This window comes from Mya arenaria, chromosome 5 (assembly GCF_026914265.1).
Source record: "Mya arenaria isolate MELC-2E11 chromosome 5, ASM2691426v1".
Classification (NCBI taxonomy): domain Eukaryota; kingdom Metazoa; phylum Mollusca; class Bivalvia; order Myida; family Myidae; genus Mya; species Mya arenaria.
This window is the reverse complement of record NC_069126.1, coordinates 41,753,049-41,772,117: the sequence shown is the minus strand read 5'-3', so window position 1 is coordinate 41,772,117 and position 19,069 is coordinate 41,753,049. Positions and strand designations below refer to the sequence as shown.

General features: G+C 35.9%; 1 protein-coding gene across 1 annotated transcript; it reads left to right on the top strand.

Moving 5' to 3' along the window:
- Positions 1–548: 548 nt before the first annotated feature.
- LOC128236107 (uncharacterized) lies at positions 549–3,622 on the top strand. The gene has a single exon (XM_052950965.1). It carries the CDS (start codon positions 1,189–1,191, stop codon positions 2,638–2,640), a length of 1,452 nt encoding a protein of 483 aa, XP_052806925.1. The 5' UTR covers positions 549–1,188; the 3' UTR covers positions 2,641–3,622.
- Positions 3,623–19,069: the final 15,447 nt, after the last annotated feature.

The following is a 19,069-nucleotide window of genomic DNA, read 5'->3' as shown; positions in this document are numbered from 1 at the left end:
TGTATGTGATTTTAATTCCTGATATGTTGTTCTGTCGGAGACCTGAGATGTATTGAGAGTCAACTAAAGTATTCTCGTGAAATTGAGGCCTGAACTTATATGTTTGTGTGCACATGAATGTTTATCGCTTTATCACACATAGTAACCAACAAAAGAATATCATTTTCAGCTAACACGCCTCAAGCTTAATTCAATTACTTATTGATGGTTTAGTGTATAAAAATCAGGTTTTTCGTTTGCATTTTTGTGCCCAAAATGTTTCTCAATATAATGTTTTTGTCACAACTATAAATTTAAAAAACGAACCAAACTTCCTTCCATGTTAAATTATATCAGTATGTTAGCAAAACCTCACGAGGCCTTATAACATATTACACAGACCTTAAGCAAATTAAGTTTGCAATTATCTACGCTCTAGTTATTTAATGGGTACATAGCTGAATGAATAGTTCTTTAAGATTACAACTCTTCTCCTACAAGCGTATCGGCATGTATTGGATTTCCGATAACAACGATAAAAGCATGAAATGACACTTGAAAAGGCTGATTTAAAACACGAACTGTTTTGCGGTATGATCTGACGTATTCGGATTAAGTGTAGAAATATTGTCAGCAAATATATATTTTGACAAGGACTTCAGTAATCTTTTATCGCATTTGCCTATATTTCGAACAGAGTTTCACTTCAATAGCGTTCTTGTTTGTGGATACATTATTATTTAGTGTATAACTTGAAAATAATGATCTGTGAAAATGGCAACGCACCGTCAGGAAAATGTTCAGTGCCAGGAAACGTCAGCGGAAAAGAACGAAAATGAATGTTATGGGAAGAAAGGACCAATCTTCTGTGAAGCATGCCAGTATGATGATTCGTTTGAAGAGGCAACGGGATTTTGTGTGGCATGTTCCGAGTATTTGTGTCAGACCTGTTGCCGTGATCACAAAAGAAACAAGGTAACACGAGAACACTCGCTGTTAAAGAATGATGATATTCCTCCAGACATATCGCCGTTTAAGACAATTAAGTAACTATCGACCTGCGATATTCATCCCGACAATGACATCGCATACGAATGCGGGGACCATGAAGCCTTGGTTTGCGTTTTCTGTCTAACTGAGAGCCATCGGAAATGCGAAAATGTCCATGATCTAGGAGTTGTTGTTTCTGTCGATTCGGATATAAACATTATGGCAGAACTTCAAGACAGAATGCATGCGTTAAAAGCACAAAAGGAAGAACAACGCAACACGATCGTGATAGAACAAGAAAAAAATAAAATTGATGTTCAATGCCTGGTAGCCAAATGGAAGGATCATATAACCCGCTTAGGAAATGACCTTCAAGCACAATTAACCGAAATGTCGCTCTCCGAGACAATGCAATTGAAAGAATATATTGATGACTGCCACGAAATCGAGATTGAAATACAAAGAAACAAGACATTGATAGAAACACTTATGATACACGGAACCAAGCGACAAATAGCTGTTGTTCTGAGACGAACAAACGATTCGCGCGCTAATCTTAAAGAGAAACTGCTTCCACTGAAATGTCAGCGTCGACGAAATATCGCGCTCATAAATGTCAAACAACTTGATTTGCTAACAACGATCGCCGAGTTATCTTCAGAAGAGAAGGAAAACAGCAATACTGACATCTTGGAACACACAAGCGATGAAGTGAATGACAATGTGGATTTGAAAAACAAACCTACGGTGAAAATTGATAGATCCATACAGACTAATTCTTCTTACTCAAAATCTGATGGAGAACAAAGGTCATCCAGACCGTTCTCAGAGAGAGAAACCGGACAAATCATCAGTTTATTTAAAATCAAAACAGAAACAGACACGAGTACTTGCACAATTTTGGGGGTTAAGCTATCTCAACATGGAGTTCTGTTGGCTGATTTTGGCAACCGTAAGTTAAAACTCTTTAGCCGTAAATTCGACCTCATGTGCGAACAATCGCTACCTGGACAGCCGGTCGATATGAGTTTCGATGGAGAATATGCGTATGTGTGTTATTCAGACCTGAAGAAAGTAACCAAACATCCCATACACAATTCTTCGATAGGTGTTCCAATAGGATTTCCAACTCGGCTCCAGCCAATAAGTCTGTCTGTGTTTGACTCTCGACTGATGATTTTGTTTGCGACCAAAGAGAGTTTTGACAGTACGGCAGTAGATGATGTACATATTGAAATCCGACGAGGAAATGCAATAGCTGCTACCATCTCATATAATACCGATAATGAAAGATTCAAGCATGTGAGAGCGGCAAAGCAGGTTTCTGTATTCGATGGCTTGTCAATTGTTTTCTCAGAAAATACACGAGTAACCTGCTACACGGTTGATTCTCAGGAAAGTAAACTTCAAGATCGTGAATGGTATAAAGAATCGAATAAAGAAAACGTTCTCAAAAAAGCGAAAGGATTCGCAAAAGACAGTGAAGGAAATATATATATTTGCGGTGAAGATTCCAACAACGTTCATCAAATATCTACGAAATACAAAGTCAACCGTCTGGTTGTCCATAATATCAATCGCCCCATGTGTGTCGCTTTGGACGAACAGAAAGATAGACTCATCATCGGGTGTCGCGCTGCTAACTACCTGCATGTATTCTCCTTCAAGTAGAACTCATTGTATGCAAGATCTTACACTATTTGCTTTGGTTACGCTGTTTTGGGGTATCCGTCAACTGTTAATCGATTTCATCTATATGTACATAATATAAGGAGTCTCATCCTGCTATTTGCTTATAAATTTCTCGAAATTATTCCTATATGAAGTGTTTACCTTTGCTTGGAATGCAAAAGTATTTATTTGTTTATGGAGTCGAGCTTGATAAGCTCGATGTCCTATATTGTGATTTAAACTATCATTGTTGAAGTAATAAGATAGAAATCTAGTGTAGGCATACAAATGTTTCATTCATTATTCTACTATATCAACGCTAAGATTTAAATATTGAATTAACTCAAGCAAGCAGTGTAGGTTTTGCTTTTGTATGATTGTATCGTACTTTTGAAGGAACTCAAACATATGCTTGTACCAACGATTATGTTTCAAGGTAATCCATCAGAAAACACTTAATTACTTTTCTCATTGATAACAGAATTACAGAGAAAATACAATTGATTTAAATACTGGTTGAAGTGGTGAACGAACCTGCGCCGGTATAGTTAAGAAATGTACAGAAAACTGACTAAATATCTATAATGATGATCACTTCAAATAGAATATTTGAGCGAATACAGTTGTTGCACGGTTTCAGCTGTCAGAATCTTGGTTTTGACACTCATAATGATTTGCCACACTTTATTTTGGAGTGAATTAAAAAAAAAACACGTAAAAAATGCAGTTGAAAAAACATGAGCGATTCCCTATAAGAAGTTGGTACTCTTTTTTCGGCTTTATTCATCAGATTGCACGTTATGGTTGTATCTAATGGCTGCGTTTTTTTGACTAGGCCCTCTGATCTATAACAAGACCTACGTCGACTTTTTTGCTTCTGGGGTTTACTCTGTTTTCAATTATATTAATAATAAGATTTTATAAGTATGCATGGGCGATGTTGATGTGACAGATGTATATTTGTTTTAGGATGTATTAGAACAGTAATAGCTCTATCACTTCAATGTCAAATTGAATATTAAATAAGAGTATCGGAAAGTGTTTTCCTTTCTTTTTAAACACATTAACTCTAATAGTTGACAGGTGATTGGTATTAATCATCTGATTGGGATATATAACTCAACCAGTATGGAAATTGTCTTTGTAACTTTACAAGGCAAAACAATGGAACGACTCCCAACATATTGTAAATTGAGTCTTATGACTTTTGTCACCAAGAACCTTACAACAGTATTAATTGGAGAAGCTGAAATATTTTGAAACGAAACATCTTCATTTTCAAGAAATATTTTTATCCGTTTAATACTTACGGAATATTAACAAATCACAGATTAAAAAGTCCTTTTTAATCTGCTCAACTCCTTATTTTTACACCCAGACGTATAATTACACTGTTTTACTCTAACAAATATTTTACATTACAACTAAATGATAATCCAATTTTGAAACACTTTTTGGACTTCCTCACCCTCTTTATATAGTAGAAGACCAATAAGTACATTATCAAGTGTGTTTATATTCAAAGTATATGCATTCACGTTTACCATCCTTCCATCCATCCATCCATCTAACTGCATCAAACCGAGATCATCATCATCATTCATTCCACACATTTAATGTTGTTGTTTTACTTGAACGAGGTATCGGGTAAGATACGATTTAAACTATAGTACCATGTCTCAAACACAATAACTCCCGTATTGGAATGGCAAAAAAGGAGGAGTTAATACATGCAATAACGATCATACGGATACATTATAACGCTGTTAGAGAGCTTTTCCTTGTTTTTCGTTTAATCTTAACTCCCTTATTTGAACGCTATTTCTTTTAACTATACTTTATAGTTCATTTACGTCTCATCAATATACATCAAATATACAGTTCATTACAATAATAACACACATATCCACTCAGATAAGAGTTATAGGAGACTATACAGAATAATCAAAAACGAAAATGGTTGAATGTTACATATGTTAACATTATAAAACGACTACAAAAAACGTTTACTTATCACTGAAACCCTAAAACATTTTTTTATATTATTTGCTGCCTGAACGTTTATAAAATGTTTTAGACTGTTAAGCATTGCCTAAAACTGAGTTCGACTTCGTAAGAATTATTTTTGTATATGTTGACTGTTTTAAATTGCCTGTTTGATGCAAACCAGTACTAAAGTATGTTAGCCATATAAACATATCTTAAATTTCTGGATACAAAAGAAATATGATTAGCCGCATTTTCTTCCCAAAAGATTTCTATGCGAGCCTTTGATAGCAACAGCTATTGATTACACAGTAACAGCTTGAAAACTGTAACCGACAATGTAAAGCTAAAATGACAAATCGAACTTATTGAAAGTTGCCTTGGCAGACAACAGCCAGATCTTGAGTCTATTAAACCATTTCCTGCATAATGAAATCGAAAACTAAATGGCAGGTGCACAAGTCATTATTAAAAGAACATTGCACCTACAAAGTGTCATAATTTTATTTCAAACGCTTTTGACCATACTCAAACAAGAACAGTTCTTGGTCATTGTTCACAAAGTCTAGGGATATGTATGTTTAACACCTTCCTTATTGAAACAAATATCAAGCAAATCTAGGGGACATCGATCAATTTACATATAAAACAGTCTTACCCTTTATAAATTATTTTCCGTGTTCCTTCAATAATAAACATGTCAATGTGTTGCCGAACCGGAAATAAGGGTGAGAGGCATATACGGATCTTTAGACTGCGTATGATTCCCAACAGACGGGAGTTTGACTGGCCAGGAAAGACCTTCGAGTGATATACATACAGGAAGAGCTGGGAAAAGGTTACCGACAATGTAAAGTTAAAATCATGAAACAATCGCTTTGCATACACTATATTATTGGCATTGGTTTTGTGAAAAACGGACCCGAGAAATGTTGTGTTGTAAAGTATTTACATTACAATCATTGAAACTAAGTAGGTATATTTTAAATTATTTGACGTTGTCAGTGATTTCGGGTTCAAATATCACAACACTTCTTACGTCATAACTTAATCACAATCTTTTAAACAAGTTTGATCTCATAAAAGTGTACAATGCCACAATATCGTACAATTTTTACTTGTTCTCTTCGGTTATATTGATGGAAACATATTCGGTCAATATCATAAAGAAAAATAGTTCCAGTGCAAATATTTACTCGAGTTATTACTGTAAGTATATTTTGTTTGCATTGGAATAGTACGTTTCTTAATTGATGATTTTGATCAATGATGCTAATTAAAATACAACATAATGCTATTTTTAAAAAAAGAGAGAAAGTGTATATGATTTAAGTCATGTCTTGTTGTTCCTTCGAAGATCCGAGGGTCAACTTAATGATTTTCGTGATATTGGTCCCTGAACTTATAATTTTGTGTGTACATGTATGTTTATTGCTTTGTAACACAAATTAACAAATAAAATCAAATCTGTTTTAACCAACTTAATCAAGCTTTATTCAATTAATTAGAGATGTTTCAGGCAACGAATTTAAGGTCTTCCATTTGCATTTCTTTTGCCCAAAATGTTTTTCAATAGGATGTATTTTGTCACAAGTATGAACATAAAAATGAGACAAAGTTTCTTCCGTTTCAATTTATATCAGTTTGTTTACGAGGCCTAATAACAGGTCTTAAACAAATGCAGTTTGCAGTTATCATTACGATCTATTTAGTTCTCAAACAAACATCTCTTAAATCCAATTGTAATAAAACTGTTTTTTTTCTAATTATAATTGTAAATCAGTAAAGTGATTGAATATTCTTTTTAAATGGGTACATAGATGAATGAAATTTTTTTGAGGTTATAACTCTTGCATTGTATACAAGTGAAGGCATGAGGAAGTTAACACTTTGCTAGCCGGACGATTAAATCTATGCGCGTTCTTACAAACGTATCGGCATGTATAGGCTTCTGATAACAACAACAAAGGCTTAAATATGAAATATGACACTAGATAAAGTTGTTCTGTCTCACTTTATAAAATATTGTGGGCGAATATATATGTTCACACGGACTTAAGTTATTTTTATAGCATTTGACTATCTGTTTCGTACCGATTTTCATTTAAATAGCGAAAATATACTATCATTTAGTATATAATTTGACAATGAGCTATGAGAATGACCGAGAACCGTAAAGAAAATGTTCAATGCCAGGAAACGTCAATGGAAAATAACGAAAAAAAATTGTCATGGGAAGACAGGACCAGTCTTTTGTGAACCATGCCAGCATGATGAATCATTTGAAGGATTCTGTGTGATATGTTCCGAATATTTGTGTCAGACCTGTTGTCGCGAACACAAAAGAAACAATGTAACAAGAACTCACTCGCTATTAAAGAATGATGATATTCCCACGGACATAACGCCGTTAAGACAATAAAGCAACTATTGACCTGCAAAATTCATCCTGATAATGACATTGCATACGCATGCGAAGACTATGAAGCCTTAGTCTGCGTTTTCTGTCTCACGGAGAGCCATCGGAAAGGGAAAATGTCCATGATTTAGGAGATGTTATTTCTGCGGATTCAGATGTTAACCTTATGGCTGCGCTACAAGAAAGAATACATGTATTAAAAGCACAACAAGAAGAGCTACGGAAGAATTGAGCACGAAGAGGAGGTGAAAACCAACATTCAAAGCCTTGATGCCAAATGGAAGGATCATATAACCGGCTTGAGAAAAGACATTGAGACACAATTAAGCAAATTTTCGCTCTCAGAGACAACGCAGTGAAAGGAATCGATTGATGACTGTCAAGAGATCGAGACTTAAATAACAATAAACAAATAGATAGTAACACTTATGAAACACGGAACTAAACGACAAATAGCAGTTGCTCTGCGACAAACCAAAAATGCACGCGCTGATCTTAAAGAGAAACTGCAATCACTGGAATGTAAGCGTCAGCAGAATATCGCGCTCATTAACGTGAAACATTTTTTCTGTTAGCTGATTTTGGCAACAGAAAACTCAAACTTTTCAGCGATAAATTCGATTTAATTTCCAAACAATCGCTACAAGGAAAGCCGATTGATATGACTTTTGATGGAGAGTATGCTTATGTTTGCTATTCAGACCTGAAGAAAGTCACCAAACATATCATTAACAAAACCTCGATAGGGGGTTTAATGGTATTTTCAACCCGACTCCGACCAATAAGTCTGACTGTTTTTGTCTCCCGACTTATGATTTTGTTTGCGACCAATGAGAATTTTGACAGTACGGCAGTTTATGATAAACACATAAAATCCGAAAAGGAAGTTCCATAGATGCCACAATTTCGTCCGATTCCGACGATGATAGTTTTACCTATGTAGAAGATGCAAAGCAAATCTCTGTTTTCGATGAGTCATCAGGTTTTTTTTGGAAAACACACGGGTTACTTGCTATACAGTCAATACACAGGATAGTAAGCTCCTAAATCGTAAATGGTATTACAAATCGCATAATAATAACGTTCTAAAATAAGCAAAAGGTGTCGCGAAACACAGCGAAGGGAATATCTATGTTTGCGGTGAAGATTCCAACAACGTTCATCAGACTTCATCTAAAAATTACAGACGTAACCGTGTGGTTATCTCGAACATCGATAAACCCGTTAGTGTCGCCGTGGATGAGCCAAACGAAAGATTTATTATTGGGTGTCGCAGTCATGACTATCTACATGTATACTCTTTCAAATAGATAAAATGTCGAACAAAAGTATCGTGTACTAGAACAATGTCACTCCGCTTGTTTGTTAGCAGTTTAATTGGAAACAATAATTGCTTGATTGTTAATATTAAAGTAAGTAATACTTTTATTGTTTATTTTATTCTGAAGATTTGATCGAATAAAGTAGTTTTAAATAATATAAATTAGATAGTGACGGTAACCTTGAGGTGAAAAAACTGGTTTGCGAGTTGAGCGTTACAAGTGAATAACCCCTATTGATTGTGCGATCGGTAAGTCAAAGGTCATGGTCAAAGTGACATTGAGGTGAGATAAGGGTTTCTGCACTATAACTGAAACTAGTTTAGGTCCCTGAACTTTATACCGGTAATGCGGGTTTGTTACGACTAGTAGATGCCTCATATTGATTTTTATATCATCAGGTCAAAGGTCGAGGTCACGGCAACCTCATGTTAAAAACGATATGTGACGGTGACCTTAAAGCTGCATCCTCACAGATTTACCGTTTTGACAACTTTTTTTTTGCCTTTGAATGAGCAAATTTCAGCGTAAATATCTAACAGTTATATTTCACTGCTGACAAAATATCATACCGCATATTTTCATATATCCGTTCGAAAATTAATGTTTTATGGCTAAAGGCGTTACAAACAATGTAAGAAAAACGCCTAAAACTTCAATTTTTGAAATTAAATATAAAAATCTGCGATATAATGTGTTGTCAGCCGTCTTATATCTCTGGTTTCCATGGATTTTAGCAGAATAGTCTCGTTCCAAGAGAAATAAAATAAAGAAGTTGTAAAAGCGTTCCATCTGTGCGAGTGCAGCTTTAAGCTAAAAATGGTTTTCGCTCAATAACTAAAGAACGTATGCCCCAGGACTGTTTTACTTGGATGACCCTTTTTGATTTTACGATCAGAAGGTCAAAGACCAAGGTCACGGTGACCTTGAGGCGAAAGCGCTCAATAACTATAGAACGTATGCTCCAGGACTGTTTTACTTGTTATGCAAGTTGGTTATGACAATTAGATGACCCTTTTTGATATTATGATCAAAGACCAAGGTCACGGTGACCTTGAGGTGAAAGCAGCTTAATAACTAAAGAACGCTTATGATCGATAGGTCAAAAGTCAATGTCAAAATGATTTTTGTTTTCGTTAACACATGAACTCTCATATTGGAACGGAGCTTACCCGAGCAGTAACTATCATACGGATACATTGCAATGCTATTGATGAGTGTTTTCCTACCTCTCGTTTAAACATGAACGCCCATATTGAAACGGTTACAGGCTAGAGGAGCTTGACCGTGCGATAACTACTGTGCGGATAATTTGCAACACTATTCATTTATACTTATAGTAGTTAATGAACGTTGCCCTTGACAACAGAAAGATCTTAAATGCTATAAGATCAAGCCAATGTACAGAATGGTTGGATTTGGGCTGGCCCAGTAAAACCGCCATCTGGGAAATAATACCCATGGCAGCTATTTTTTCCAACATATTTTTATGCCTAATGAACGTTTTATTTTATGGAATAATTCGTTTCTTAAGAATATCAATCAATGATGTTTATTAACATTATACATAAATAATGCGATTTTAAAGATAGTAAACTATATGTGATATGTCATTGTTATGAGGGCATATATACAACATCAGATGAATAATAGTTTTATGAACATTTTCAAAAATGTTCCTGAAGGTTTTGCATGTTATGATATTTAGTTGAATACAAGAACATGGCAACACAGAAAGTGTAATATCTTAATAGGAAGATTTGAACGTGACTGCCACCTTTTGTAACCTTTTACCAGTTAATATTTAAGTTAGGTTTTCGGATTAGTCATGATTTTTTTTCTGATTTTTTAAAAAAAAATTGCAGTACGACTGATCTAAAAACAAATCTGGCCCGTATGTACGAGGTCAAATACAAAAATCACCCAAACATAAAATTATTTATGATAACTGGTGTTGTAATACAACATTTTCACATGTTACAAATAATCGGTATGATATGTGGAAGATTGTGGTAACGTGCATAAATTCCTTTCACGATTTGTTATCAGATTTTTTGACGATTGTTATTATTTTCTTATTCTGACCAATGGCGTGAAATTAGCCAAGGATTTTCATGAAAAGTGTGATTTATGTTTGGGCGTATATAGAGATTTAAATCATGTCATGCTTTTCTGTCAAAGAAATAAAATGAGATAGAGATTGAAAATTAATTAAGTATTTTCGTGATATTAGAGCCTGATATCATAGTTTTTTACATGGATTTTGAATAGCTTTATCACATAAAGCTACAAATAGAATAATATATGTTCCCCCTAACCAACTCAATGAAGATTAATTCAAATTGATAACGATGTTGCAGTTTATAAATTTAAAGCTTTGTGTGTGCACTTAGTGCCCAAAAAGCTTCACAATAGGATATTTGTAGCGTATGAAACTAGATTCCTTCAGTGTCGTATTACCTTTGCATGTAATCGAGAAATTGTAAGGCGTATCAAAGTTTGCAGATATATATACAATGTATATAAATAACAAATCTTCAAATCGCTTCAATAAGGTTATAAAAAGATTCAATTTGTGTCAAATTATCGTTTGCATATAATCCAGAATGCATAAGGCGAATAAAAGAACTTTGCAAATTTGCTTGGGTGTAAATAAATTATAAATCTTCAACCCGCTACAATTTTGTTATTAATGTGCAAATCAATATATTTTGTAAGGCAGAATTTAAACGTTGCTCACAGAACGATTTAGCCCATTGACGTGTACAAATATTCCTTTTTACAATCTTGTTTTCATGTTAAGGTGTTCGATAACAACGACAAAAGGCTCAAACATAATATATGAATTAGATAAACAGACACGCATCTAAGCATGATTTTAAAAATAAGAGACCGTTGTTGGTCCTGGTCTGATAATCGGGCTCCTTGTATTCAGCGAATATAAATGTGGACATTAAATTGAATTATCGTACTAAACTATCTGTGTCGTACCGACTTTCAATTGAATAACGTGTTATTCATAATTATTATATATATATATATTTATGAAGCGATAAAATATATATGAGAATGGAAACAGACATTGCGGAAAATCTTCAATGCCATGGACGATTAATGAATGTAATGAAACTGAATGCAATAAGAAGAAATAACCTATTTTTTATGAACCATGCCAGTATGACGATTGTTTTGATGAGGCAACGGTATTCTGTGTGGCATGTGCCGAGTATTTGTGTCAGACCTGTTGTCGCGATCACAAAAGAAACAAAATAACAAGAGAACACTCGCTGCTAAAGAATGATGATATTCCCGCGGACATAATACCGTTTAAGACCATTAAGGAACTATCGACCTGCGATATTCATCCTAATAACAACATCGCATACGAATGCGGAGACCATGAAGCCTGGTTTGCGTTTTTTGTCTCACTGAGAGTCATCGGAAATGCGAAAATGTCCATGATCTAGGTGTATTTGATTCTTCCGATTCGGATGTTGACATGATGGCAGAACTTAAAGACAGAATACAGGCTTTACAATCACAAAAGGAAAAGCAACGGAAGACAATTGAAATAGAGCAACAAGAGGTTAAAACCAAAATTCAAAGTTTGGTAGAGAAATGGAAGGATCAAATAACCTGCTTGGGAAATGACCTTGAAACACAGTTAAGCGAAATGTCGCTGTCCGAGACAAGGAAACTGATCGAACATATTAACGGCTATCAAGAAATCCAGACTGAGATAAACAGGAATAAGTCATTGATAGACACGCTTATGAAACATGGAACTAAGCGTCAAATCTCTGTTGTTCTGAGACGAACGACCCATGCACGAGCTAATCTGAAAGAGAAGCTACAGACACTAGAACGTCAGCGTCAACAAAGTATCGTCCTTATGAATGTCAAAGAACTTTATTTGCTAACAACGATCGCCGAGTTATCTATAGAAGAGGAAGACAAAAATGAACTTGACGTTTTGGAACACACAAGCGATGAAGTGCTTGTCACTTTAGATTCTGAAAATAAACCAAGGGAGACAATCGATAAATCCATACAGACCAGTTTTGATGCTGCAAACTGTGATGCAAACATAAGGTCGCCCAAAACGCCAAAGAAAATAGATAAATCCATCAGACCAGTTTTGATGCCTCGAACCCTGGTGCAAACAAAAAGGTGCTCAAAACATTAACGAAAATAGATAAATCCATCAGACCAGTTGTGATGCCTCGAACCCTGGTGCAAACAAAAAGTTGCTCAAAACATTAACGAAAATAGATAAATCCATACAGACCAGTTGTGATGCCTCGAACCCTGGTGCAAACAAAAAGTTGCTCAAAACACTAACGAAAATAGATAAATCCATCAGACCAGTTTTGATGCCTCGAACCCTGGTGCAAACAAAAAGGTGCTCAAAACACTAACGAAAATAGATAAATCCATACAGACCAGTTTTGATGCCTCAAACCCTGGTGCAAACAAAAAGGTGCTCAAAACACTAACGAAAATAGATAAATCCATACAGACCAGTTTTGATGCCTCGAACCCTGGTGCAAACAAAAAGGTGCTCAAAACATTAACGAAAATAGATAAATCCATACAGACCAGTTTTGATGCCTCGAACCCTGGTGCAAAAAAAAGTTGCTCAAAACACTAACGAAAATAGATAAATCCATCAGACCAGTTGTGATGCCTCGAACCCTGGTGCAAACAAAAAGGTGCTCAAAACACTAACGAAAATAGATAAATCCATACAGACCAGTTTTGATGCCTCGAACCCTGGTGCAAACAAAAAGGTGCTCAAAACACTAACGAAAATAGATAAATCCATCAGACCAGTTGTGATGCCTCGAACCCTGGTGCAAACAAAAAGTTGCTCAAAACGCCAACGAAAATAGATAAATCCATACAGACCAGTTTTGATGCCTCGAACCCTGGTGCAAACAAAAAGTTGCTCAAAACACTAACGAAAATAGATAAATCCATCAGACCAGTTGTGATGCCTCGAACCCTGGTGCAAACAAAAAGTTGCTCAAAACGCTAAAGAAAATAGATAAATCCATACAGACCAGTTTTGATGCCTCGAACCCTGGTGCAAACAAAAAGGTGCTCAAAACACTAACGAAAATAGATAAATCCATCAGACCAGTTGTGATGCCTCGAACCCTGGTGCAAACAAAAAGTTGCTCAAAACGCCAACGAAAATAGATAAATCCATACAGACCAGTTGTGATGCCTCGAACCCTGGTGCAAACAAAAAGTTGCTCAAAACGCTAAAGAAAATAGATAAATCCATACAGACCAGTTTTGATGCCTCGAACCCTGGTGCAAACAAAAAGTTGCTCAAAACGCTAAAGAAAATAGATAAATCCATACAGACCAGTTTTGATGCCTCGAACCCTGGTGCAAACAAAAAGTTGCTCCAAACGCTTAAGAAAATAGATAAATCCATCAGACCAGTTTTGATGCCTCGAACCCTGGTGCAAACAAAAAGTTGCTCAAAACGCTTAAGAAAATAGATAAATCCATACAGACCAGTTTTGATGCCTCGAACCCTGGTGCAAACAAAAAGTTGCTCCAAACGCTTAAGAAAATAGATAAATCCATCAGACCAGTTTTGATGCCTTGAACCCTGGTGCAAACAAAAAGTTGCTCAAAACGCTTAAGAAAATAGATAAATCCATAATTGAAAAAATACGAACTACTTCTAATTATGTAACAGCGTGTACATTCGCGGTTGTTTTCAATAAAAATGGCCGAGGAGCTCCGAATGGTACTGCTGTATGTCTTGGCAGGACTGGTTGATTTTGAAACAGTGAGATATACCTCCCCGTGTTAAAACAGGTTATTAATATCATAGATATGAATTTTCTATGATGTTATTTCCAATGAAACATGCTGCATTTTATTAGTGTTTATTTGTAATGTATTACTGACTTGAAAATAAAAATGCACTGCACTGCTTCATTTTTCGTTCGCTGATTAATTTGTGTTTATATTTGACGTAGAACATGGTAAAGAAAACTATTGTTCAACATGTAAGCTTGGTGCACCCGCAAATTTGGATTGAGATTTTAGGTTCTTGTAATTTATCTGTGAAGCATAAGTTTTTCCCCTTTAAGGACAAAAAATAGATCACAATTTTGTGTCACGAAAATCATGTGTCGCACGTATCTTAAACGAATATTGGACATACTTTATTATTTTTGCTTGCATTATGCCCCCACGTTGGCGGATACATATATATTTGCCATTTTGGTACGAGTTTTTTTTCTCCCTAAAAGTCTTGTGTCGCCCATATCTCAAAAACCAATTGACCTAGAATGTTTATATGGGATAGGACTATTTTATAACATGTGAGCTTGCGCACCTGTTTAAATGTTCTCATTGTAAGGTTCAAGTTATCTGTAAAACAAAAATGTTCGCCCTTCAAGTCACATAAATTTATTGTTATATTGTTCAATAAAGGAAGTTGCGCATCTGCGGTTTTTCATTGAGATTTTGTGAAATATGTACGACAGAAGTTAAGTCATTGACTTTCTGAACAATATATACCTCAAGAACTTGTTTCGCTCATATCTTCAGACCTAAGGCCATACCAAATACTATTTGTGTTTTGCGTCAAGTTCCAGAAAATAAACAAATTTAGAATCCTTATTTCAACATCGAGATTTATAAACAACAATAGCGTGGAAAAGCTAGCCTGCAAGGATTAATAATATTTATTGTTATATCTTAAGAATTCCACCTTTGAGATTTATAAACAGCCAGCAAGGATTAATATGTTTTATTGTTATATCTTTGTTAACATCAAGACATATAAATTAAACATGTGCTTAGGAACATTACACAAAAGGAGCAAATGTTTTGGCTATATGTTTTAACAACATTAGTATCAGCCATAACCAACAATGTAAAGTTGAAACTATAACTATACAATGTAATGAATGACAAAATGTACTTTAGAATTATCATGTTGTACATTTGTCTGAAGTACATGTTGTATTTGAATTTTTTTTTATAGTTCATAGCAGATATACTATTAAACCCGTGTCACACTAGGGCCGCGTTCCCACATGCGTCCAGAACGCCGATCTGCGCGCAGTGGAATCGCCAGTGAACGCGGTGGGATCGCATAGAACGCCGAGCGACGATGCGCACTTTGAGCATGCCAAAAACAAACGCCGTCGGCTCTAGTTATCGATTGCACTTGAACGGCGATCTAACGGCGTGCTCTGAGATGATACTGCGTCTATACCGCTTTTCTGCGTCTATGGTGCGTATAAGGAGTTTTATTTTTCTTACTGAGCTCTTCAACGATTATACTGAGCCGTCCCGGCGATCAAGATTGCCCTCCCAATAAGCTTCTACCGTATCAATAGCCGTTTGCATGACAATGAATCAAGCCCCAAAATAGTATAGATGAATGATATATACAAATAAACATGCATTTCACAATATCTTATTTGCAACATCGATCGGGGCTTTCTTCTGTTTGCCGTGGGCTTTTATATTTCTCTGCCCTCTTCACCTTCCCACCTCTTTTGGCGAGCATGGCCTCAACTGTTCAAGAGCAAATGAAAGTTTCGAGAACTGATGGAGATATCGTTTTTATAGGCAGTGTAAAACAACACGCCGTCAGCGTAGTAAGAGCGCAGTGAGAGCTCAGTGCGCATGCAGTGCACTCGCCGTGACAACTCGATAGCGTTGTGAGACACTCACCAACTAGAACTCCTCAGGAACGCGGCACAACGCCATGGAGCTCCGTAGAAACGCCAAGGTCACGGTAACAAAGACAAATGCGTAGGCATGGAATACGAAACTAGCTAAGGCTGACTTTAAAACAACGCTATTTTAGTGGCCGCTGATCGTTCCGGTGATATAACTAATTCTGACTCATTGTATTAATATATATTCCGCAAATAGATAAGTCGACACAGACTTGCGTTATCTTTGCAGGACTTGTCTATCTGTTTTGTATGGATTTTCACTTGAATAGCGTGTTTATTCGTGAATACATTACTGTTTAATATAAAACTAAAAAATAACGATATTTAAAAATGGCCACGAGTGTTAAAGAGCATATTCAATGCCAGGAAACGTCCACGGAAATCAACGAAAATGAATGTCATGGGAAGAAAGAACCAATCTTTGTGAACCATACCAGTATGATGATTCTTTCGAAGAAGCAATTGGATTTTGTGTGACATGTGCCGAGTATTTGTGCCAAACCTGTTGTCGCGATCACAAAAGAAACAAAGTAACAAGAGAACACTCGCTGTTAAAGAATGATGATATTTCAGCGGACATAACACCGTTTACGACCATAAGGCAACTATCGACCTGTGAAACTCATCCTGACATTGAGATCGCATACGAATGAGAAGACCATGAAGTCTTCGTTTGCGTTTTCTGTCTCACTGAGAGCCATCGAAAATGCGAAAATGTCCATGATCTAGGTGTTGTTGATCCTGCCGATTCGGATATTAACATAATGGCTGAACTTCAAGACAGAACACAGGCATTAAAATCACAAAAGGAAAAGCAACGGAAGACAATTGAAATAGAGTAACAAGAGGTTAAAACCAACATTAAATGTTTGGTAGAGAAATGGAAGGATCAAATAACCTGTTTGGGAAATGACCTTGAAACTCAGTTAAGCGAAATGTCGCTCACCGAGACAAAGAAACTGATCGAACATATTAATAGCGGTCAAGAAATCCAAACTGAGATAAACAGGAATAAGTCATTGATAGACACGCTTATGAAACATGGAACTAAGCGTCAAATCTCTGTTGTTCTGAGACGAACGAAGCATGCACGAGCTAATTTAAAAGAGAAACTGCAGACACTGGAACTTCAGCGTCAGCAAAGTATCGTGCTTATGAACGTCAAAAAAACGATTTGCTAACAACGATGGCCGAGTTTCTTTAGAAGAGAAGGGCAAAAATGAACTTGACGTCTTGGAACACACAAGCGATGAAATGCTTGTCACTTTAGATTCGGAAAATAAACCAAGGGAGACAATCGATAAATCCATACAGACCAGTTTTGTTGCCCCAAACTCTGATGCAAACCAAAGGTCGCCCAAAACGCTAAAGACAATAGATGCATCCATACAGACCAGTTTTGATGCCTCGAACCCTGGTGCAAACCAAAAATTGCCCAAAACGCTAAAGAAAATAGATAAATCCATACAGACTGTCTCTCATGTTGCGACCCCTGATGCAAAACAAAGGTCATCCAAACGGTTTTTAGAAAGACAAATCGGGCATAAAATGACTATAATTTTATTCACTGTTAGATCAGAGACTGAGGTAAACACGTGCAGTATTGTTGCAGTTTACTTAATTGAATATGGAGTTCTTGTTGCTGATTGTAGCAACAGAAAACTTAAGCTCTTCAGTCGTAAATTTGACTTAATTTGTGAACACTCGCTGCCCGGACAGCCGGTCGATATGTGCTACGATGGAGAGAATTGCTATGTCTGTTATTCAGACCTTAAGAAAGTGACAAACCATCGCATAAACAAGACATCCATTTACTGCATTTTTGACCCGTAATCAACCACTGAGCCTTACTGTGTTCGACTCTCGGCTGATGATTTTGTTTGGGAATAATGATAATTTTGACAGCACGGCAGTTGACGACGTACATATTGAAATTAGAACGGGATGTTATATAGATGTATCCATATATCAATCCGGTGACGAAGGTTTGGAATACATCAAACACTTAAAGAAAGTTTTTGTTTTCGATGTGTCGTCCATAGTTCTCTCGGAAAACACGAGAGTGTCCTGCTACAAGGTCGATACTCAAGCAAAAAAACCCTAACAGATCGAAAATGGTTCTACAAATCGTATCAACAAAACGATCTCAAAAAAGCGAAAGGGGTAGCGAGAGACAGTGAAGGAAACATCTACATTTGTGGTGAAGATTCCAACAACGTTCATCAGGCATCGTCTGCTAATAACAGATGTAACCGTGTGGTTGTTCAGAACATCAATAGCCCAATGTGTGTTGCTCTGGACGATCAGAAAGATAGACTCATAATCGGATGTCGCGATGATAATTACCTGCATGTATACTCCTTCAAATAAATAACATGACTAGCCACTCCGTCATAAAGTTTACTACTAGTGTGCAAGATCTGTGCGCGTCTTCTGGTTTCGCTTTTTGGGGTATTCGCCAATTGTTTATCGTTGTTAGCTTTATGTTAATAATGAAGGAAGTTTAATCCTGCATTCTGCAAATAAATTGCACGAGATTATTTCTATTAGAAATATAAACATGCTTTGATTGCAAAAGGAGTACTTTGTTTATGAAGTCGAGCTAGATAAGCTCTATGTTTTATATTGTGATTTGAAGTAAATAGATAGAAATAAAATGTTTTTACCATTTTTGTTAATTAAAGAAGGCATACAAATGATTTATTTATTATTCTACTATTTGAATTTTTTATTTTTAAATATTTTATGTAGGAACGCTGATTTTGTATGGCTGTATCGTACCTTAAAAGGGACTCGCTCAAATTATTTTTCAGGTTATTCATCTGAAAACATTTATTTTATAATTATTTTACTTGATTATACCAAAATTGCAGGAACAAAATAATATTTTAGTATGAAAAATAAATGTTCAGGTAAAAGTGGTGAACGCGCACAGTACACGGTGCAGTCAAGAGAAAAAACTGAGTGCCTGCACCACTCGG